At 43.0% G+C, this 24135-nt stretch overlaps 1 protein-coding gene across 1 annotated transcript in view; it reads right to left on the bottom strand.

Annotated features, from left to right (window-relative positions):
* CTPS2 (CTP synthase 2) overlaps positions 1-24135 on the bottom strand; it is a 191229-nt gene that overhangs the window by 47217 nt on the left and 119877 nt on the right. The window contains exons 13-14 of the mRNA XM_044286767.1: positions 19097-19159; positions 12923-12966 (exon numbers count right to left, since the gene is read on the bottom strand). Of these exons, the coding sequence (XP_044142702.1) occupies positions 12923-12966; positions 19097-19159 (107 nt within the window). The remainder of the gene's footprint in view (positions 1-12922; positions 12967-19096; positions 19160-24135) is intronic.

Below are 24135 nucleotides of genomic sequence, written 5' to 3' on the forward strand. Positions count from 1 at the left end.
GAGCATTGTCCTGCATGAAAATCATGTTTTTCTTACCTTGCAGACTTCTTCCTGTACCACTGCTTGAAGAAGGTGTCTTCCAGAAACTGGCAGTAGGACTGGGAGTTGAGCTTCACTCCATCCTCAACCCAAAAAGGCCCCACAAGCTCATCTTTGATGATACCAGCCCAAACCAGTACTCCACCTCCACCTTGCTGGCATCTGAGTCGGACTGGAGCTCTCTGCCCTTTACCAATCCAGCCATCTGGCCCATCAAGACTCACTCTCATTTCATCAGTCCATAAAACCTTAGAAAAATCAGTCTTGAGATATTTCTTGGCCCAGTCTTGACGTTTCAGCTTGTGTGTCTTGTTCAGTGGTGGTCGTCTTTCAGCCTTTCTTACCTTGGCCATGTCTCTGAGTATTGCACACCTTGTGCTTTTGGGCACTCCAGTGATGTTGCAGCTCTGAAATATGGCCAAACTGGTGGCAAGTGGCATCTTGGCAGCTGCACGCTTGACTTTTCTCAGTTCATGGGCAGTTATTTTGCGCCTTGGTTTTTCCACACGCTTCTTGCGACCCTGTTCACTATTTTGAATGAAACGCTTGATTGTTCGATGATCACGCTTCAGAAGCTTTGCAATTTTAAGAGTGCTGCATCCCTCTGCAAGATATCTCACTATTTTTGACTTTTCTGAGCCTGTCAAGTCCTTCTTTTGACCCATTATGCACACCTGATATAGGGTGTTGATGCCATTAGACCACACCCCTTCTCATTACAGAGATGCACATCACCTAATATGCTTAATTGGTAGTAGGCTTTCGAGCCTATACAGCTTGGAGTAAGACAACATGCATAAAGAGGATGATGTGGTCAAAATACTCATTTGCCTAATAATTCTGCACGTAGTGTAGTAGAGCAGTATAGCAGCCCACAGTATACAGCACCCCACAGTATACAACACCTCACAGTATACAACACCCCAAACTATACACAATACAGCCCCCCACACTGTACAGCAGTATAGCACTCCCCCCACTATACAGGCCCCCCCACACTATACAGGCCCCCCACAGTATACAGCCCACCACACAGTATACAGCCCACCACACAGTATACAGGCCACCCCCCCACCACCACCACAGTATACAGCCCACCACACAATATACAGCCCATTACACAATATATAGCCCACCACACAATATACAGCCCACCACACAATATACAGCCCACCACACAATATACAGCCCACCACACAATAAACAGCACCCCACTATACAGTAGTTTACAGTATATTAACATAACAGCCCCTGTCACCTTTTTCTGATGTAATCTTTACACAAAAAAGCTCCACAGTTAACTTCTGAAACACTCAGTAGGACCTGTGGTGACCTCATAGCCATGTGACCAGTAATTGCTAGGTTACTGGTCACATGGTAATGATGTCATTAAGGTCCTAGAGCAAAACTCATTAAGGTCTTAGAATTAAGATCATTAACACAGTACGATCATGATGCCTGTGTAACCGACAGCCTGACACCCGGGGCAGTAGCTAGCAGGGCTCAAGAGGCAGCTGCCTTGGGCCCCCCAGGAGCAACTGGGCCCAGGGCAGCTGCCCCTTTTGCCCCTTGGTAAAGACGGCCCTGGGACTGTTACTTGACTATTCTTGCATTGTTATACCACCATTTAAGACAGCTAAAGGAATCTGCTGCTGGGACCCCCGGCATCAGCTCTACATATTTTTATTAGAATTCTATTCATTTTTTTGCTTTGGTAACTTTTTTTGTTAACTTCAAACACTTTTTTAAACTTTTTTGGGCCCATATAGGGACTATCATTTTTCATTTTGTAAAAATGGGAAAAGCAGTCGATTACAATCCATATTCTTTATTAATCCATCTGTAAAAACAAATTCCAGACATCCACTGCAAGTCTGACCGTGCCTGACCCCGGAGTGTTGTTACCTTCCTGCTCTGTTAGCAAGGGTGGTGACCATACATCTTAGGGTCCATTCACACGTCCGTTATAACACTCCGCTTCCGTTCCGATTTAAATAGGAACGTTTTTTCGGATCCATTAATTTCAATTGCCTCTGCAAAAATGCGGACACCAATCATAGTGCTGTCCGAATAAAGGAATCCGTTCCTTTTTCCTATTTTCGAGTATGCGGATCCTGAAAAAAAATTAAGCTTGTCCTACTTTCTGTCCGTTTTCGGGTCCGTTGTCCATTCAAGTCAATGGATCCGCATAAATGCGGATGACATACACAAAACCATCCGAATGTCATCCGATTTTGCGGATCCGTTGACAGGAAAATAGATGAAAAAAAAAAAACCACAAAAAAACGGAATAACGGAAACACGGAACGGATTCGGAAGCACTTTAGTAAAAAAAAAAAACGGAAGGTTGTACTGAAAAACGGATCCGCAAATAAAAAGGAACGTTTATCTGGAAACTTAAAAATACTGACGTGTGAATGGACCCTTATCCAGGATTTACTGTGGGCGCACCACATTTCTTTATTTCTTTTTACTTATAGACTGTAATGTTTTAACTACTTTCACATGTTGCAGCCGTTAAATGAATGGTGCATCACAGAGCTCTAAGCTATTTATTTAGCAGGAGAACATTCAAGGCGTGTTAGGTGAATAGCATAGGTGTGCTGCATTCAAGGGGTATTCCGGGTACATTAATGGGGTATTCCGGTTACATTAAGTCCCCTGTCCACGGGATAGGGGATAACTATTAGATCGGTGGGGATCCCCTGGGACCCTCACCGGTGACACGACGGGGGCTCCGTACCCCCCTGCAGCCCCCTGAAATGGACGGAGCGGCCAGTCGGGCATTTCTGCGGCTGCTCCATTCATTTCTATCGGAGTTCCAGGAAAACGGGGTCCTGTACTTGGTGTGACCAGTTGTAGAACCCTAATCCACTCTAATAGTTATTTCCAATCCTGTGCTGCTAGAGCTACTATACCAGCATGCATTCCAATGAGCTGGAAGAAGACATATGGTATATAGTTGTTTGGAAACACCTAAGGTACACCCAAACAGGCATAATCACTAGAAAGCCCTGTAGCTGTTTGTTAGATACTTCTTGATAGGTGCTACATTAATTTCTAAAGAGTTAGATGATCATTATCAAAACGTTCTCCTATCTTGGCTGTTGCCTTTTCAATTACAGCAGCACTCCCTGGGGTACAGTTTTGGTGGCACCTGTATTCCCAAATGCCTTAAAGTGGTTATCCCATGATTAATGTAAAAAATGAAAATCAGACATCATATAGTACATGACAATCTCTTTCTAACAAAGCTAGAACAGCCCTGTACCTCACATGGGTCTAGAGATCTCCCTATTCATTTCAATAATTGCTATGCTACGGTAGATTTATATCAATCTAGCAGCTCAGAGGATGTGTCCTTTCTGCTGCAGCTCTCTCCCTATCATAGCTCAGGAGGCAGTTGAAGGATGAAACTGAGCATGTGCGTCCAGCAGAGAAATAAGAAAATCTAAATAAACAGCAGGTGGCGCTATACAGATAGATTTTATTGAATAATTCAGTAGCTATACTAAATTTTTAATTAGATGCAATCAGAAAAGTATTCAGATCTGGGTGCTGGTTTTAAAAATACAGAACTTTTTTCTTTGGACAAATTTTTTAACTGCCAGCATACTTGGATGTATAGGTTAAATAACTAAGCCCTGTTTCACAAAATAAAGTGAAATCCATGGTTTCCTACGACTTAGGAAAGATGGCCTTTAAACTGACATTTGTTCTTTATTCAGTTAGTTCACTTTGTTCAGAGGCGACGGACAAATCTTCTTCAAATCTAGTTAATCTCCAAAAGGGAATACGGCTGAGAATTTTGGAATTTACTTACTCGGAATACAACAAAATAACAATCACGACTGACAAAGATAAATACGCCTCAGTTAAAATTTTCAATATCTCGGGGGCAAAAGCGAAAAATTGGATACATCCAATTAACTTACAACTATGTATCTATAAGCGGCGCACAATTCACAGCATAAAACCCTGGATCTTCTCCAGCATACCGTAATCAATAAAAAAAATAGCTGGAAAAACTATTTCTATCTCATTTACAGAGAATACAACCAGTGCAAAAATTTCTCAGAAAAATTAGATATAAAGTGAAAAAATAACTGTACCAGGCTAAGAAATCATAACACATGGTTTGAAATGTTACCATATTTACCTAAAGGCCATGTACACCTTTGGGGGAATTTTATATTGTATGGTACTCCTTTTGAGCTAAAAATCATGTTTTCAATTGGTCTTTATTAAAAATATGGAACCCATTTTTCTGTACAAAGCTGAGATGCTCTAGTAGCAGCTTCTGGATTTTCTCTCTTTTCTGTCAGTTGGGGAGCTGATGGGCTCCTTATCTCTGCTTTCTCTCACTGATAAGAATGTGGCTTACAGAGGACCTTTCATTACAATAAAAAATCTAAACTAAGTATGCTGACATGGAGAGCGGCGCCCAGAGATCTCCCTGCACTTACTATTATCCCTGGGCGCCGCTCCGTTCTCCCGGTATAAGCTCCGGTATCTTCTGATTTTTGGCTCAACTGGGAGGACCCTGCTCTTGTTCTCCTGGGCGTCTCCTTCTCAGGCTATGAGCTGAGCGCTGCGATTGGCCAGCACTCCCGTCAAAAGCACCTGAATGTCTGTTTTTCTCTTTTTTGAAGACAAGTTTACTTAAGTCCAAACGACAGAGTAAAACACCGGCGGCCTAATAACAAGCCTTCAGAAGTAGTAAATAGCTATTCTGTGCAACATATAATATAGAAAAACTGTATGTTCCTCCTGTCACCATTCACCCATATCAAACAGGCATCTATCCACAGCCTTCTATTACAGTCATATTTCAATGATTCTCCTGTTAGTAACTGTAGACCTTAAAACTTACTTTCCATTCATCAGTGCATGTGACACTGGAAGGGTACATATGTAAGTCTCTGGAATTGTCGGATTCAATATTCATTTGGATCAGACTTTAGTGAGAAGATCCAATACTCTCTCACTCTGCTTCACATATACTTCTGTTGTAATAATGCTTGTACCAGCTTGAAAATATATCTAACACAAGAACTGCACAATCTACAGCACTATCCTTACCACCAAATGTTACCAAAACCCTGATGGACCCAAATAGTGAAAAAAACAAAAAAAACATCAGTTTTGATCTGTTGGCTGATCATCTCATAGATTCATTATAAACTGAAGCCATGGTGCTATTTCATACACTCATCAACAAAAGATCTGCAGATGATCAACTTTTCAAGCACCTAGCTCCGATTTATGGCATGTGGGAGGGTCATAAAAGCCAGATTCAAGCTAAATTTTTTAGCCATATGAAACCTCAAAAGTCAGATCAAGTAATGTGCGATGCCTCCTGTTTATCAACGTGCCACTTATTGCCACATGTCGCAAACTTAGAGGGACAGAATCCTGAACTGAGGGACCTTGGTTTATTACTACGGCAGATGACTGCATCTAGGCCAAGATGTTAGCACTGCTTAAAATTGTGTGCCCTGGTGGTTGGAAGAACAACGATGAAGTGAATGACAGCAAGAAGTCCACAAAGGCGAACATGTACACAGAGGAATCAATTGACTAGAAGAATGTTGTGTAGTGCAAGTGAAACTGGAAGTCACATCCCAAGTCTATGATGGCAAACAGTGTCTACAGAAACCATCACAAGCAATTTGAACGACATTGGACTACAAGCCAGACGTCCAGCTACAGATGTTGTATTGACCTCATGCCACCCCTCGCAAAGTCTATCATGGTGCACAGTAAAACGGCAATGGAAGTTGGAGTGGAGCTCTATCATCTTCTGCGATGAGCCCTGCTTTTGTCTCGGATGAAATGATAGCCGGAGATCAGTCTGGGAGACCTTTATTCAACGTGATGGTTATGATTAAGACCTTGTGTTGGAAAACGTAAACCAGTTCAGTGGTTTTGTTCCTGTATAATTTTTTCATTAGTTCAAATAAAGGTGGATTTTACTGGTGAGTGATTGTCTAGAAATTCATCCACTATAGAGAATTGTAGATGATACAGTATTGATCCATGCACCTCCAAATTTAGACATAAGACTTTGAAAAATTACATAATTCAATAAAACTGTGCAAACCACTTTAAAGGCTATGTACACCTTTGGGGGCATTTGTTTTTTATTATAATTGCATTGTACCCATTTTTTAGAAATTGGTCTTTATTAAAAAATATGGCTTCCTTTTTTCTGTACAGAGAAGATATGCTCCAGTAGCACCCTTTGGATTTTATGTCTATTCCATCAGACCAGGAGCTGACGGGCACCTTATTTCTGCTGTCAGAAATACTCGTTTATAGCTCAGTTCTTATCTTACTGATAAAAATGTGGCTTGGATAAGTGTTTATGACCTCTCGGTAGTTTAGAGATAAGGTTTATTAGATGACCGGCACAAATTGAAAGCACCAGTCACACAGCTAGAAAAACAGTTAACCCTTTGTGACAGAACGGCTCAATAGTTTTAATAAAGGCTAATTGAAAAATGAGTAAAATACAAATCATAAAAAAATTGCCTCCAAAGGTGTACATAGCCTTTAAATAATATTATTTTAAGAGCTGCACGATTCGCCTAAGCAATGCACAGTACTAAGGCTATTATTTCCATACTCCATCTCAAATGTTATACTCCCAATTCACTTCTCTGTAGTATAGCATTCTCCTCATTATTTCTGTACTGCTCTACATCTTCTACTGGGGATTTACTGGTTTAGCCAATGTATTTGAACTCTGCATCAGTGATAATCTGCTTAATGTGTGCCAGCAAACTCTGAACATCTCACAGATTTCAGCAAGCGTGCAGAGAAAACTATATTTGGGCTAAAAGGACGCTGTAGAATTTGGAAAGAAATTCTGGCGTGAAGTCACTTGATGAGTTTTATCCAAAAAATAACTGGGGTATAAACATAGTAAACAACAGCTTAGTCTTGTATGTATACTAATACACAGAGAACATCAATTCCTAAATTCAAATAATGCACGCTGGAAGTGGACGATCTCCAACAACAACCAAGACTTGAAAGGACCCAAAATCCTGGCCATCGAAGTACTGCAAAATTTTATGGACACAGATGATAACTTATTGCACCTTTACATTGTACTTCTATGAAAGTTTACATGAGCTCTTACTTACTAAGACTTACATGTCTGTCTTAGTAACGACCTGCACTCCCCATGTAATAACAAATCTGGAGCATCAATTCCTAAAACTATGATGTGCCATTCCCACGATATTCCCCTGTTTATGAATAAATTGTCAGCAACTTGCAGTAAAGGTACAGATGGGTGTTGCCAGTTGGGGGGGGGGTCCCTGCACAGTCTAGGGATATACCTGTGTCCACGGTATACAGCAATATTAAGAAGCGGCGACATGGCGATATCACCGTTTCCTAATAACCGTGGTGTTTAATGATGTCATAGGAGCGGTCGCATGTGTGCCGACCGCTCCTAAAATGTCCACGTCCTGCCACCTGCTTACATGTCAGTCCCCGAGTGGCCACTTCCGCCTAATTCTGAGACCTCCAGGTGCAGGTTGGCTATGTATATGGAGGTCTCGTGGGTTTGTGGTGCTCAGGGTCCATTTTCTGCTGCGTATAACGGTGTCGGATAACGGCTTGTGTAGGCGTCTCCTCTGGTCGTGGGCGCTGTGCTTTCACTGGCCTCTGCCTCCTGCATTACTACTAGCGCGCGGAGGGCTGGACGCGGCTGCAGATGCACTGGAGGGAGGGGGCGAGCAGGCTTTTTTTTTTTACATTAAACTTTATATATACTTTTACAAACAAGCTGCATGCTAATGGAGGCTCCACGACCCACGGACACAGTTCTAACAAACTGACGCATAAACTTTGGTTTTAAGTGAGATGAGGTCTGTTATTTTTTCCCTTTTTTTTAGAGAGCGTTTTTCACATAAAGCCCATCCACAGCTGTTGGTCATATCCTGCAAAGCAGCCAGAGCACAAGCATGACAGTGCCAGCCTGGGTGCCCCCAAAATAGTGTACATCAAATAACAAGTATGACGGCATTCAGTATAATGTCACCTTGTCCTCAGCCGCCCCATGCAGTATAATGTCACCTTGTCCACAGCTGCCTCATGCAGTATAATGTCACCTTGTCCCCAGCTGCCTCATGCAGTATAATGTCACCTTGTCCCCAGCTGCCCCATGCAGTATAATGTCACCTTGTCCACAGCTGCCTCATGCAGTATAATGTCACCTTGTCCCCAGCCGCCCCATGCAGTATAATGTCACCTTGTCCCCAGCCGCCCCATGCAGTATAATGTCACCTTGTCCACAGCTGCCTCATGCAGTATAATGTCACCTTGTCCCCAGCGGCCCATGCAGTATAATGTCACCTAGGGATGAGCGAATCGACTTCGGATGCAACATCCGAAGTCGATTTGCATAAAACATTTGTTTCAATACTGTACGAAGTGAACGCTCCGTACAGTATTAGAATGTATTGGCTCCGATGAGCCGAAGTTATTACTTCGTGAAGTCTCGCGAGACTTCGCATAATAACTTCAGAAATTGATTTATACTGTAAAAAAACATTTCCCAAACTCGGGTTCGGTTCCAAGGTACCACTTGGCTTTTATAGGATGTTTCATCCGAAGTCGATTCGCTCATCCCTAATGTTACCTTGGCCCCAGCCGCCCCATGAAGTATAATGTCACCTTGTAGCCTGCCGCAACATACAGTATAATGTATCCTTGTGGCCTCCATACAGTATAATATCTCCTTGTGGCCCCCATAAAGTATAATGTCTTCTTGTGGCCCTCATACAGTATAACGTCTCCTTGTGGCCCTCATACAGTATAACGTCTCTTTGGGGCCCACCCCCCCATACAGTATAACATCTCCTTGTTGCCCTTATACAGTATAATCTCCTTGTGGCCCCCATACAGTATAACGTCTCCTTGTGGCCCTTATACAGTATAAGGTCTCCTTGTGGCCCTCATACAGTATAATGTCTCTTCGGGGCCCACCACCCCATTGGGGCCCACCCCCCCCCCCCATACAGTATAACATCTCCTTGTTGCCCTTATACAGTATAATCTCCTTGTGGCCCCCATACAGTATAATGTCTCCTTGTGGCCCTCATGCAGTATAACATCTCCTTGTGGCCCTCATACAGTATAACATCTCCTTGTGGCCCTCATACAGTATAATGTCTCCTTGTGGCCCTCATACAGTATAATGTCTCCTTGTGGCCCTCATACAGTATAACGTCTCCTTGTTGCCCCCATACAGTATAATGTCTCCTTGTTGCCCCCATACAGTATAATGTCTCCTTGTTGCCCCCATACAGTATAATGTCTCCTTGTTGCCCTTATACAGTATAATCTCCTTGTGGCCCTCATACAGTATAATGTCTCCTTGTGGCCCTCATACAGTATAACGTCTCCTTGTTGCCCCCATACAGTATAATGTCTCCTTGTTGCCCCCATACAGTATAATGTCTCCTTGTTGCCCTTATACAGTATAATCTCCTTGTGGCCCTCATACAGTATAATGTCTCCTTGTGGCCCTCATACAGTATAATGTCTCCTTGTGGCCCTCATACAGTATAATGTCTCCTTGTTGCCCCCATACAGTATAATGTCTCCTTGTTGCCCTTATACAGTATAATCTCCTTGTGGCCCTCATACAGTATAATGTCTCCTTGTGGCCCTCATACAGTATAATGTCTCCTTGTTGCCCCCATACAGTATAATGTCTCCTTGTTGCCCTTATACAGTATAATCTCCTTGTGGCCCTCATACAGTATAATGTCTCCTTGTGGCCCTCATACAGTATAACGTCTCCTTGTTGCCCCCATACAGTATAATGTCGCTTTGTGGTCCCAAGTGCTTTTTCTTCTAAATGGGCATTTATTGCGATATATATCGTTATCGTGATAAATGTCTTAATATCGTTATCGTGGGAATATTTTTGATATCGCCCAACCCTAGAACTGCTGACTGCTGGCAATTTATTTGTAAACTTCTAGGAGGAATAATACAGGAATAGTGCAACATAGAGGAATAAGAACAGATGTTCCGGAATTGTTATTACATGGGGAATGCGAGTAGTTACTAAAACAGACATGTCAGGAGAGATGTGCTTGTGTCTTATAGTCGCCAGACCCTCCTGACTGCTTCCTTAGTGATTCACAGGACTCTGCTGGATCAATGAGAGAGCTGTGGGTCTGCACATGTGTATGATAAGTGCAGGTGGGAGAGGAGGATGAAAGATCATTCGGCTCATGAGAGGACTGCGAGAAACACCGCCGTCCCCGTGCTGAAGATTCCCACGCAGCAGGGACATATATAAAAGCTCTGACTCAGTGTAGCTAAAGGTTCCTTGATGATGTCACCAATTGGAGGACTTAGTCCACTAAGAAGAAAAGGACTACACAATGGGTTCTGTACTGTGCACTGTAACTTCTGTGGATACACCTGTCACCTGACCACATGCGTCGTTACTGTTTGTTTCAATGGTCAAAAGATGACACACTAGGATTAAGAGAAGCTGACTGTAAGCTATATTCCCCTCTACTCTAAAGTTAGTGACACTGACATCTTCACTTCATTAACCCTTTCCAGATTTTCTGTTATGTGTGTTTTCGTTTTTTACTTCCTGCCTTTTTTCGCTCACATAGCCATATAAAAACTTATTTTTTGTGGGACAAGTTTTACCTTCTAACGGCACCATTTAACCACTTCAGCCCCGCTAGCTGAAACGCCCTTCATGACCAGAGCACTTTTTACACTTCGGCACTACACTACTTTCACCGTTTATCGCTCGGTCATGCAACTTACCACCCAAATGAATTTTACCTCCTTTTCTTCTCACTAATAGAGCTTTCATTTGGTGGTATTTTATTGCTGCTGACATTTTTACTTTTTTTGTTATTAATCGAAATGTAACGATTTTTTGGCAAAAAAATGTCATTTTTCACTTTCAGCTGTAAAATTTTGCAAAAAAAACGACATCCATATATAAATTTTTCGCTAAATTTATAGTTCTACATGTCTTTGATTAAAAAAAAATGTTTGGGCAAAAAAAAATGGTTTGGGTAAAAGTTATAGCGTTTACAAACTATGGTACAAAAATGTGAATTTCCGCTTTTTGAAGCAGCTCTGACTTTCTGAGCACCTGTCATGTTTCCTGAGGTTCTACAATGCCCAGACAGTAGAAACCCCCCACAAATGACCCCATTTCGGAAAGTAGACACCCTAAGGTATTCGCTGATGGGCATAGTGAGTTCATAGAACGTTTTATTTTTTGTCACAAGTTAGCGGAAAATGATGATGATTTTTTATTTTTATTTTTTTCTTACAAAGTCTCATATTCCACTAACTTGCGACAAAAATAAAAAAATTCTAGGAACTCGCCATGCCCCTCACGGAATACCTTGCGGTGTCTTCTTTCCAAAATGGGGTCACTTGTGGCGTAGTTATACTGCCCTGGCAATTTAGGGGCCCAAATGTGTGAGAAGTACTTTGCAATCAAAATGTGTAAAAAATGGCCTGCAAAATCCGAAAGGTGCACTTTGGAATATGTGCCCCTTTGCCCACCTTGGCTGCAAAAAAGTGTGACACATCTGGTATCGCCGTACTCAGGAGAAGTTGGGGAATGTGTTTTGGGGTGTCATTTTACATATACCCATGCTGGGTGAGAGAAATATCTTGGCAAAAGACAACTTTTCCCATTTTTTTATACAAAGTTGGCATTTGACCAAGATATTTCTCTCACCCAGCATGGGTATATGTAAAATGACACCCCAAAACACATTCCCCAACTTCTCCTGAGTACGGCGATACCAGATGTGTCACACTTTTTTGCAGCCAAGGTGGGCAAAGGGGCACATATTCCAAAGTGCACCTTTCGGATTTTGCAGGCCATTTTTTACACATTTTGATTGCAAAGGACTTCTCACACATTTGGACCCCTAAATTGCCAGGGCAGTATAACTACGCCACAAGTGACCCCATTTTGGAAAGAAGACACCCCAAGGTATTCCGTGAGGGGAATGGCGAGTTCCTAGAATTTTTAATTTTTTGTCACAAGTTAGCGGAAAATGATGATTTTTCTTTTATTGTTTTTTCTTTACAAAGTCTCATATTCCTCTGGTGGTCGATCCAAACAAAAGGGACCACCACAGGACCAGGTAGCAGGTATATTAGACGCTGTTATCAAAACAGCATCTAATATACCTGTTAGGGGTTAAAAAAATCACATCTCCAGCCTGCCAGCGAGCGATCTCCGCTGGCAGGCTGGAGATCCACTCGCTTACCTTCCGTTCCTGTGAGCGCGCACGCCTGTGTGCGCGCGTTCACAGGAAATCTCGCGTCTCGCGAGATGACGCGTATATGCGTCCAGGAGGAGTAAAGCAACCACCTCCCGGACGCATATGTGCGTACAGCGGTCGGGAGGTGGTTAATATTGCATATGATGTGGTAGGAAGCTGGAAAAAAATTCCAAATGGGGTGGAATTAGAAAACAAAAATGCAATTCCTCCACAGTTTTATGGATTTTGTTTTCACGGCGGGCGTTCACTATGCAGTAAAACTGACCTGTTCCCCTCATTCTCTGGGTCGGTACGATTACAACAAAGTTATATATATATACACACAGTCCTGATCAAAAGTTTAAGACCACTTGAAAAATGGCAAAAAAAATCCTATTTAGCATGGCTGGATCTTAACAAGGTTCCAAGTAGAGCTTCAACAGGCAACAAGAAGAAATGGCAGTGAGACAAACATTGTTTGAGCATTGTATATGCAGCCTTAGTGTAAATCCCTTAAAGGGGCTTTCAGGGAGATCGATATTGACTACCTATTCTTAGGACTGAAGAATAGTAAATGTAAAGAAATCACTCACCACTGGATTCTTTGTGTTTGGGTCAAATTCTGTAGAGTTTGCATCTGCACAAGACAGAAATCCAGATTAAAAACAATCTGTGGACTATGCCGTAGCTTTAGACCATACAAGGTGATAGGTTATTTAGCAGATTTCATAAACGTCATAGGTTATATGAAATTTTACACCCCGAATTCTGTTCTCTGAAGTGAGTGCATCCCTCATTATTCCCCACAAATAACGTTTATCACCTATCGATAGAAGACAAATGCTAGACTGCTGTCAGCACTCTTTAGGCCCCCCAATCACTAGTACAGGGGCTCTCAGTTTTCACCAGTGCATCAATGCCGAGAATTGGGAAGTAGTGGAAAATATGTTGGCGCTAAAGAAAAACAAAAATATAAATATTAAAAAGATTGGATTCAATTTATGCTTTAAAAGGTTTGTCCCACCATAGGACCCTATCTCCTACCCAGAACATAGGGGCTAAGTATCTGATGAGTGGTCCTTCACTGATCACAAGAATGAGGTGCTGGGCTGAACAGAGTGGTGGTCACACATGGGGCTGCCAAAGAGAAGCCAAGCACAGAGTGGCATGTATGGGTGACCACCATTACATTCACTCTGGGATGTCTATCACCTTTGTCTTGAGATCCATAGTTGGTCCCAACAGTCTGACCCCCATGATCAGATACTAATTGCCTATCCTGTGGATAGGGAATGAGTTCCTATAGCAGAGCATCCTTTTAACCACTTCAACCCCCCTAGCTGAAACCCCCTTAATGACCAGGCCACTTTTTACACTTCTGCACTACACTACTTTCACCGTTTATTGCCCACATTCCAAAGAGCACTTTTAGGATTTCACAGGCCATTTTTTACAGATTTTGATTTCAAACTACTTCGCACACATTAGGGCCCCTAAATTGCCAGGGCAGTATAACTACCCCACAAGTGACCCCATTTTGGAAAGAAGACACCCCAAGGTATTCCGTGAGGGGCATGGCGAGTTCCTAGAATCTTTTATTTTTTGTCACAAGTTAGTGGAATATGAGACTTTGTAAGAAAAAATAAAAATAAAAAATCATCATTTTCCGCTAACTTGTGACAAAAAATAAAAAATTCTAGGAACTCGCCATGCCCCTCACGGAATACCTTGGGGTGTCTTCTTTCCAAAATGGGGTCACTTGTGGGGTAGTTATACTGCCCTGGCATTCTAGGGGCCCTAATGTGTGGTAAGTAGTTTGAAATCAAAATGTGTAAAAAATGAGCTGTGAAATCCGAAAGGTGCTCTTTGGAATTTGGGCCCCTTTGCCCACCTAGGCGGCAAGAAAGTGTCACACATGTGGTATCGCCGTACTCAGGAGAAGTTGGGGAATGTGTTTTGGGGTGTCATTTTACATATACCCATGCTGGGTGAGAGAAATATCTTGGCAAAAGACAACTTTTCCCATTTTTTTATACAAAGTTGGCATTTGACCAAGATATTTATCTCACCCAGCATGGGTATATGTAAGATGACACCCCAAAACACATTCCCCAACTTATCCTGAGTACGGCGATACCACATGTGTGACACTTTTTTGCAGCCAAGATGCGCAAAGCGGCCCAAATTGCTTTTAGGAGGGCATTTTTAGACATTTGGATCCCAGACTTCTTCTCACGCTTTCGGGCCCCTAAAATGCCAGGGCAGTATAAATACCCCACATGTGACCCCATTTTGGAAAGAAGACACCCCAAGGTATTCAATAAGGGGCATGGCGAGTTCATAGAAATTTTTTGGGCACAAGTTAGCGGAAATTGATTTTTTGGGGTATTTTCTCACAAAGTCTCCCTTTCCGCTAACTTGGGACAAAAATTTCAATCTTTCATGGACTCAATATGGCCCTTACGGAATACCTTGGGGTGTCTTCTTTCCGAAATGGGGTCACATGTGGGGTATTTATACTGCCCTGGCATTTTAGGGGCCCGAAAGCACGAGAAGAAGTCTGGAATATAAATGTCTAAAAAAATGTTACGCATTTGGATTCCGTGAGAGGTATGGTGAGTTCATGTGAGATTTTATTTTTTTACACAAGTTAGTGGAATATAAGACTTTGTAAGAAAAATAAAATTAAAATAAAATATCTATTTCCGCTAACTTGTGCCCAAAAAAATGTCTAAATGGAGCCTTACAGGGGGGTGATCAATGACAGGGGGGTGATCACCCATATAGATTCCCTGATCACCCCCCTGTCATTGATCACCCCCCTGTCATTGATCACCCCCCTGTAAGGCTCCATTCAGACGTCCATATGATTTTTACGGATCCACGGGTACATGGATCGGATCCGCAAAACACATACGGACGTCTGAATGGAGCCTTACAGGGGGGTGATCAATGACAGGGGGGTGATCAATGACAGGGGGGTGATCAGGGAATCTATATGGGTGATCACCCCCCTGTCATTGATCACCCCCCTGTAAGGCTCCATTCAGACGTCCGTATGTGTTTTGCGGATCCGATCCATGTATCCGTGGATCCGTAAAAAACATACGGACGTCTGAATGGAGCCTGACAGGGGGGTGATCAATGACAGGGGGGTGATCAGGGAATCTATATGGGTGATCACCCACCTGTCATTGATCACCCCCCTGTAAGGCTCCATTCAGACGTCCGTATGATTTTTACGGATCCACGGATACATGGATCGGATCCGCAAAACACATACGGACGTCTGTATGGAGCCTTACAGGGGGGTGATCAATGACAGGGGGGTGATCAATGACGGGGGTGATCAGGGAATCTATATGGGTGATCACCCCCCTGTCATTGATCACCCCCCTGTAAGGCTCCATTCAGACGTCCGTATGTGTTTTGCGGATCCGATCCATGTATCCGTGGATCCGTAAAAATCATCGTCTGAATGGAGCCTTACAGGGGGGTGATCAATGACAGGGGGGTGATCAGGGAATCTATATGGGTGATCACCCCCTGTCATTGATCACCCCCCTGTAAGGCTCCATTCAGACGTCCGTATGTGTTTTGCGGATCCGATCCATGTATCCGTGGATCCGTAAAAATCATCGTCTGAATGGAGCCTTACAGGGGGGTGATCAATGACAGGGGGTGATCAATGACAGGGGGGTGATCAGGGAATCTATATGGGTGATCACCCGCCTGTTATTGATCACCCCCCTGTAAGGCTCCATTCAGACGTCCATATGTGTTTTGCGGATCCGATCCATGTATCCGTGGATCCGTAAAAATCATACGGACGTCTGAATGGAGCCTTACAGGGGGGTGATCAATGACAAGGGGGTGATCAATGACAGGGGGGTGATCAGGGAATCTATATGGGTGATCACCCACCTGTCATTGATCACCCCCCTGTAAGGCTCCATTCAGACGTCCGTATGTGTTTTGCGGATCCGATCCATGTATCCGTGGATCCGTAGAAATCATACAGACGTCTGAATGGAGCCTTACAGGGGGGTGATCAATGACAGGGGGGTGATCAATGACAGGGGGGTGATCAGGGAGTCTATATGGGGTGATCATGGGTGATCAGGGGTTCATAAGGGGTTAATAAGTGACGGGGGGGGTGTAGTGTAGTGGTGTTTTGTGGTACTTTACTGAGCTACCTGTGTCCTCTGGTGGTCGATCCAAGCAAAAGGGACCACCAGAGGACCAGGTAGCAGGTATATTAGACGCTGTTATCAAAACAGCGTCTAATATACCTGTTAGGGGTTAAAAAAATCGCATCTCCAGCCTGCCAGCGAACGATCGCCGCTGGCAGGCTGGAGATCCACTCGCTTACCTTCCGATCCTGTGAACGCGCCCGCCTCTGTGCGCGCGTTCACAGTAAATCACGGCTCTCGCGAGATGACGCGTATATGCGTCGCTGAGCGCAGAGCTGCCGCCTCCGGACCGCAGATCTGCGTTAGGCGGTCCGGAGGCGGTTAAAGGGAACCTGTCACCGGGATTTTGTGTATAGAGCTGAGGACATGGGTTGCTAGATGGCCGCTAGCACATCCGCAATACCCAGTCCCCATAGCTCTGTGTGCTTTTATTGTGTAAAAAAAACGATTTGATACATATGCAAATTAACCTAAGATTAGTCCTGTCCCTGACTCATCTCACTTACAGGACTCATGTCAGGGACAGGGCTCATCTCAGGTTAATTTGCATATGTATCAAATCGGTTTTTTTACACAATAAAAGCACACAGAGCTATGGGGACTGGGTATTGCGAATGTGCTAGCGGCCATCTAGCAACCCATGTCCTCAGCTCTATACACAAAATCCCGGTGACAGGTTCCCTTTAAAGGTGAATTTACAATGTGGCGCATTTGCTGCAGGAGTTTATACTGTCTCATTCATCTATGCTTGCAGAAATCCATGTTTTGCTGCGAAGTTCTATTCAGATGAGTGGTGCCTAATTTCAACAACCAAAGGTGAGGTCGCCCATTGCTTCAGTTCAACAGTTTATCAACTTAGAGTCTCTTTACTGAACTATTTTAATGACTGTAGAGTATGTTTTCAAGGAACTGAACAAGGTAATGCTCTAATGTGTGTGATTTACGTCTCCGTCTATTTTATTTGACAGCTCTACTTAGCTGAATTTTGCACAAATGTCAAGTACAACTGAGGATGATAAGAGGACAGGAGCAGTTCTAGAGATAAATGTTTTGACAGAATTAGACATATGGAGCTATCTTTGAGATGAGAGATGTCTGGCAAGAGCTGTTAAAGATGTGCAGTTGTAAAGTAGGGGCCATGTAAACGGGTGGATTTATACATCCCCCCCCCCCCCTCCTTCACTTCTCAGCCTTTGAAGCATTTCTTCCAGAAGCGGCCTGTCTGCTGGCTCTGTTTAAGGAGCTGTCACTGGGGGACATAACGGCAATCATTTATATGGGTATTTAAGACATGCACTGTATGGTGCCATTTTTTTATTTGCATAATATGTTAGTATTATTCACTTATACAAGATGCGGATTCGGTGACGTACCAGGCTCTCCATAGGGACTGCTAGGCAGAGGCTTCCACCCAGCAGTGAGCCCAGTGACATCAGCGGCACTAATGGGCGGGCTTTGGAGCTGTCCTAGCTGTAAAACGGCTAGGACAGAGCTAAAGCCCGCCCATCACTGGGAACACTGCTGAGCGGAAGCTTCCGTCCAGCAATGTGCAATTTTAAACAAAAAAAAACCTTGCTCTGCGCTGGAGAGCATCTGAGCATGAAATGCTCCGATGCTCATATCAGGGGGGGCCGGACGGGTGAAGATGGGCATATACACCTTTAAGCCACATGTTTCTCCGTAATTTTGTCTGGATAAAAACCTCCGTAGTATCGTACAGTGGTTGTGATTGGTATCGCAGCTCAGCCCGGAAGATCGGGCCACGTTCTGGAAATGCAGATGCGGAGAGCACATAGTGTGCTCTCGGCATCCATTCCTGCCCCATTGAGAATGAATGGGTCCAGACCCATTCCGGATATTGCGGAACGGATGCGGACCCATTCCACGGACGTATGAATGTACCTGTATGTGTGTCCGTGTTACAGATATATAACCACATCAGTGATCCCATCCTTTACGCAATCTTACATATACCCCTGTGTAATCCTAGCAAAGTCTGTCCCAAATTAGATGAATGTCAGACGTGCTGATTTCAGCAAATGGGTGCCAGGACAAAAAAAAAAAAAAGGGCAGCTGGATTGTGATACTGTATGCCTGATTCTTTAGTTATTGAGAGAGAAAAGCCCCTGCCATTTTATACATATGCATGATTGACCGTGCCAAAAATACGTGTGAATTACGGATAGGGATGGGCTGGAGGAATAGCTGTCAGCCAAATGAGCATTCAACCAACAGCTATCTAAAGTCTATGCCGAGTCCCAGATTGACACAACATGCCATTTCTCATCTCAGCCTGTGCTATTAATCAGACGAATTACTAATAAACATAAGTAAAGAACTTCTTTCATTCTCTCTATATACTTTCAATTCTCCTGATTTTGTATTGTTATATTTTTTGCTAGACTGCTATAAATACAAACTTTTCTTTTTACGAACATTTCTCCTTGTAACACATCTGAAACCGATAAAATGATATTGTTGAAAGCCTTAACACAATGCTTCACAAAACTGACAGAAAGTGAAATGGAGTCCAGGATTCCTTCTCTCACCTCATGAAATCATACAAATACTCACCTTTCCAGTTCAAACAATTTCTTGCAAATTCCACTACAGCCAACTGCATCCCCAAGCATACACCTAAAACATAAAGCAACAGTTATTACGTGGAACACTTTTTGTCTTAAAGTGGCAGTGTACTTAGGGAAACCGCTTGGTATGTCATAATGGCATGGAGTCAATTGCTGAGACCCCTGCCGATTACTGGAACAAGGACTGCTCACATGGCACGCTCACTCCCATCAAGGAGTCGGTCTCTTGCAGTGAGAAGAGAGAACCCGCTATGTGAGCACTTCTATTCTTAGTCTAGAGATTGGTGGTGTTCTCAGCGCTCGGCTCACTGATTAGGCTACATTCAAATCTGCGTTTTTAATTCGGGTTTTGAAATCCAGCAGATGATCTCAAAACCTTTGGCTACTTTCACACTAGTGTTTTCGCTGGATCCGGCAGGGTTCAGCAAAGATGCTTCCGTTACTGATAAATAATACAATAATCTGCATCCGTTATGAACGGATCCGGTTGTATTATCTTTAACATAGCCATGACGGATCCATCATGTACTCTATTAAAAGTCAAGGGGGGACGGATCCGTTTTCTATTGTGTCAGATAAAACTGATCCGTCCCCGTTGACTTGCATTGTGGGTCATGACGGATCCGTTTTGGCTATGTTACAGAAAATACAACCGGATCCATTCATAATGGATGTAGATGATTGTATTATCAGTAACGGAAGCGTTTTTGCTGAACCCCGCCGGATCCAGCAAAAACGCTAGTGTGGATCCGTCTTGCTCCGCATCCCAGAATGGGAAGCAAACCGCAGCATGCTGCGGTTTGCCTTCCGGTATGAGAATGGAACGGAATGCATTTTGGAGCACTCCGGTCTATTCAGTTACGTTTTGTCAGCATTGACAATGAATGGGGACAAAACGGAAATGAATGAACTTGAGGCTATAATGGCATCTGAGAATATAGATGTAGTGGCTGTTACTGAGACGTGGTTCAAGGGGAGTAATGACTGGGATACATCAATACCAGGGTTCTCTCTATACAGGAAAGACAGAGTAGGCAAGAAGGGGGGAGGGGTGGCCCTGTATGTGAAAGATAGCATAAAAACTAATTTGATACAAGTTAGCGAGAACAATTTGGAGTCAGTTTGGGTTACCTTGCAGCTTGATAATCATAAGGTAACTCGTGTAGGTGTGATATATAGACCACCTAGCCAAGTCAAAGAATTAGATGATCTACTAGTTGAGGAAATAGCTAAAATGACATTGAAGGGGGAAGTTATCATTATGGGAGACTTCAATCTTCCAGATGTAAACTGGAAAACCAAAATAGCTAGTTCTGCCAGGAGTACAGATATTATAAATTTCCTACTGGGATTAACTCTACAGCAAGTAGTGGAGGAGCCAACCCGGAAGGAGGCCATTTTATATTTAGTATTCACAAATGGGAATTTGGTATCTGATATTACTGTAGGGGAAAGCTTGGGATCTAGTGATCACCAGGCAGTGTGGTTTACTATAAGTACAGTGACTGAGTCACATCACACAAAAACAAAAGTTTTAGATTTTAGAAAAACTGACTTTTCTAAAATTAGATTAGTGGTATACGAGTCCCTATCAGACTGGAACAGTTTCATTGGAGTCCAGGAGAAATGGGACTACTTAAAAGTGGCACTATTGAAGGCAACATAAAAATTGCATTAGGCTTGTCAGTAAAAGCAAAAAAAGGAAGAGACCACTGTGGTACTCAGCAGAAGTGGCCAAAATCATTAAAAACTAAATGATAGCATTTAGGAATTATAAAAAAAAATAAAAAATGAGGATGACAGACAAATTTATAAGATTAGGCAGAGAGGGGCCAAACAGGTTATAAGAGCTTCTAAAGCACAGGCAGAAGAGAAATTAGCCCAGTCAGGGAAAAAAGGCGATAAGGCATTCTTCAGATACATAAATGAAAAAAGGAAACTAAAACAAGGAATTACCAAATTAAAAACTAAAGAAGGAAGGTATATGGAAGAAGATAAAGAACTAGCGGACTGCCTCAATGAATACTTCTGTTCAGTTTTTACAAAGGAAAATGAAGGAGAAGGACCTCAGTTAGGAAAGAAGACTAATGAATCTTTTGACGCATGTGTCTTTACAGAGGAAGAGGTTCTAAGTCAACTGTCTAAAATTAATACAAATAAGTCACAGGGGCCTGATGGGATACACCCAAAGCTATTAAAAGAGCTCAGCGGTGAACTAGCAAAACCATTAACAGATTTATTTAACCAATCACTGGCAACAGGAGTCGTCCCAGAAGATTGGAAATTAGCAAATGTTGTGCCCATTCACAAGAAAGGTAGTAAGGAGGAATCGGGCAACTATAGGCCAGTAAGCCTGACATCAATAGTGGGGAAATTAATGGAAACCATACTTAAGGAGAGGATTGTGGACCATTTAAAATCCCATGGATTGAAAGATGAAAAACAGCATGGGTTTACTTCAGGGAGATCATGTCAAACTAATCTTATTGATTTTTTTGATTGGGTGACTAAAATAATAGATGGAGGAGGTGCAGTAGACATCGCTTATCTAGACTTTAGTAAGGCTTTTGATACTGTCCCACATAGAAGGCTTATCAATAAAGTGCAGTCATTGGGCTTGGACTCCCATATTGTTGAATGGATTAGGCAGTGGCTGAGGGACAGACAACAGAGGGTTGTAGTCAATGGAGTATATTCAGACCAAGGTCTTGTTACCAGTGGGGTACCTCAGGGATCTGTTCTGGGACCCATATTGTTTAATATCTTTATCAGCGAAATTGCAGAAGGCCTCAATGGTAAGGTGTGTCTTTTTGCTGATGATACAAAGATTTGTAACAGGGTTGATGTTCCTGGAGGGATACACCAAATGGAAAAGGACTTAGGAAAACTAGAGGAATGGTCAAAAATCTGGCAACAAAAATTTAATGTTGATAAGTGCAAGATAATGCACCTGGGACGTAAAAACCCAAGAGCAGAATATAAAATCAGTGATACAGTCCTAACCTCAGTATCTGAGGAAAGGGATTTAGGGATCATTATTTCAGAAGACTTAAAGGTAGGCAGACAATGTCACAGAGCAGCAGGAAATGCTAGCAGAATACTTGGGTGTATAGGGAGAGGAATTAGCAGTAGAAAGGGAGGTGCTCATGCCGCTCTACAGAGCACTAGTGAGACCTCATTTGGAGTATTGTGCTCAGTACTGGAGACCATATCTCCAGAAGGATATTGATACTTTGGAGAGAGTTCAGAGAAGAGCTACTAAACTGGTACATGGATTGCAGGATAAAACTTACCAGGAAAGATTAAAGGACCTGAACATGTATAGCTTGGAAGAAAGACAAGACAGAGGGGATATGATAGAAACGTTTAAATACATAAAGGGAATCAACAAGGTAAAAGAGGAGAGAATATTTAAAAGAAGAAAAACTGCTACAAGAGGACATAGTTTTAAATTAGAGGGGCAAAGGTTTAAAAGTAATATCAGGAAGTATTACTTTACTGAGAGAGTAGTGGATGCATGGAATAGCCTTCCTGCAGAAGTGGCAGCTGCAAATACAGTGAAGGAGTTTAAGCATGCATGGGATAGGCATAAGGCCATCCTTCATATAAGATAGGGCCAGGGGCTATCCATAGTATTTAGTATATTGGGCAGACTAGATGGGCCAAATGGTTCTTATCTGCCGACACATTCTATGTTTCTATGGAAGCATTTTTGTCCGGTATTGAGACCCTATGATGGATGTCAATAATGGAAAATCTTAACGCTAGTGTGAAAGTAGCCTAAATAAATAAATCCTGATGGCTCAGTTTCAGCTGGATCTGGTTGTATAAAATCAAAACTGAACAAACCTGATCAGGCATAAAAATCACACTGATTTTCATGCCTGATCAGGTCTGTTCCGTTTTGCAAACCGGATTCGAAAGGTTTTGTGTCCGGCCCCAAAACGCAACTGAACTGAAGCTAGTTTCACACTAGTGGCTGCTTTCTCCTACGACACGTTGTAGTCTTATTCCGGCTGCCTCTCTGCATGTTTGCCGTGCCGCGGCCGGACCTCCGGCCTGCCCCCATTATAATGAATACGGCTTGAGCGGACTTCCAACGGCACCGTGAACTAGCGGTAGCACTGATCCGTCAGGCTGTTCCCCAGCCGGAACAGTCTGCCGGAGAAGGCTGCCGCTAGTGTGAAGGTAGCCTGAACTGATGCATACTGATCAGTTTTTTTTCCCACTGACAATGAATGGGGACAAAACTGATCAGTTTTACATATATTGATTACATATCAAAAGTTTTCTCAAAGTACACGTGCACCGTTTAAAGAGACATGATGAACCTGATTAAACCAAGCACACAGGTAGAGCTCGTCATGCTGATTAAAACCATACCTTTCTTTTGTCTGTATGCTAAACAGCTGCAGAGATATCTGTGTTTTTATTCATATGCAATTTAGCATGTTGGCGCACCAGGGGGCGAGACTGCATCCTCGGAGCACTGCTTTTGTAACACCCCCTGTGCTCTGTACACCCCCCTCCCTCCATTGACAGCATGCTGAGACAATTAAACCTAACATGTAACATTCCAGTCATAGACTTGACCTTTAACAAACCATCGGATTGCACTTGAGTGACTGCATACTCAGCGCTTGTAAAGGGGCTAATGCAGCTCTGGAAATTTATGCCTGAAAAACCGTCCCGCTAATCTGCTCATGTGAATGGGCCCTAAATCGCACACTAGATGAAGTAAAAGTAAATATGAACTCTAATTAGAAAAGCCTTTAAAGGGGTTGTCTCACTTCAGCAGGTGGCATTTATCATGTACAGAAAGTTGATACGAGGCACTTACTAATGTATTGTGATTGTCCATACTGCTTCCTTTGCTGGCTTGATTCATTTTTCCATCACACTGCTTGTTTCCAGGGGTTCCGGCTACTGCTTCAGCGGACATATGAGACCAACACCTTTTTTCTATACTGTGCAAGCACGACCACCGTTGCTGGATTGAAGGGTGGTCTTAACCCCTGGATACTA

The sequence above is a fragment of the Bufo gargarizans genome, chromosome 3 (genome assembly GCF_014858855.1).
Source record: "Bufo gargarizans isolate SCDJY-AF-19 chromosome 3, ASM1485885v1, whole genome shotgun sequence".
Lineage (NCBI taxonomy): Eukaryota > Metazoa > Chordata > Amphibia > Anura > Bufonidae > Bufo > Bufo gargarizans.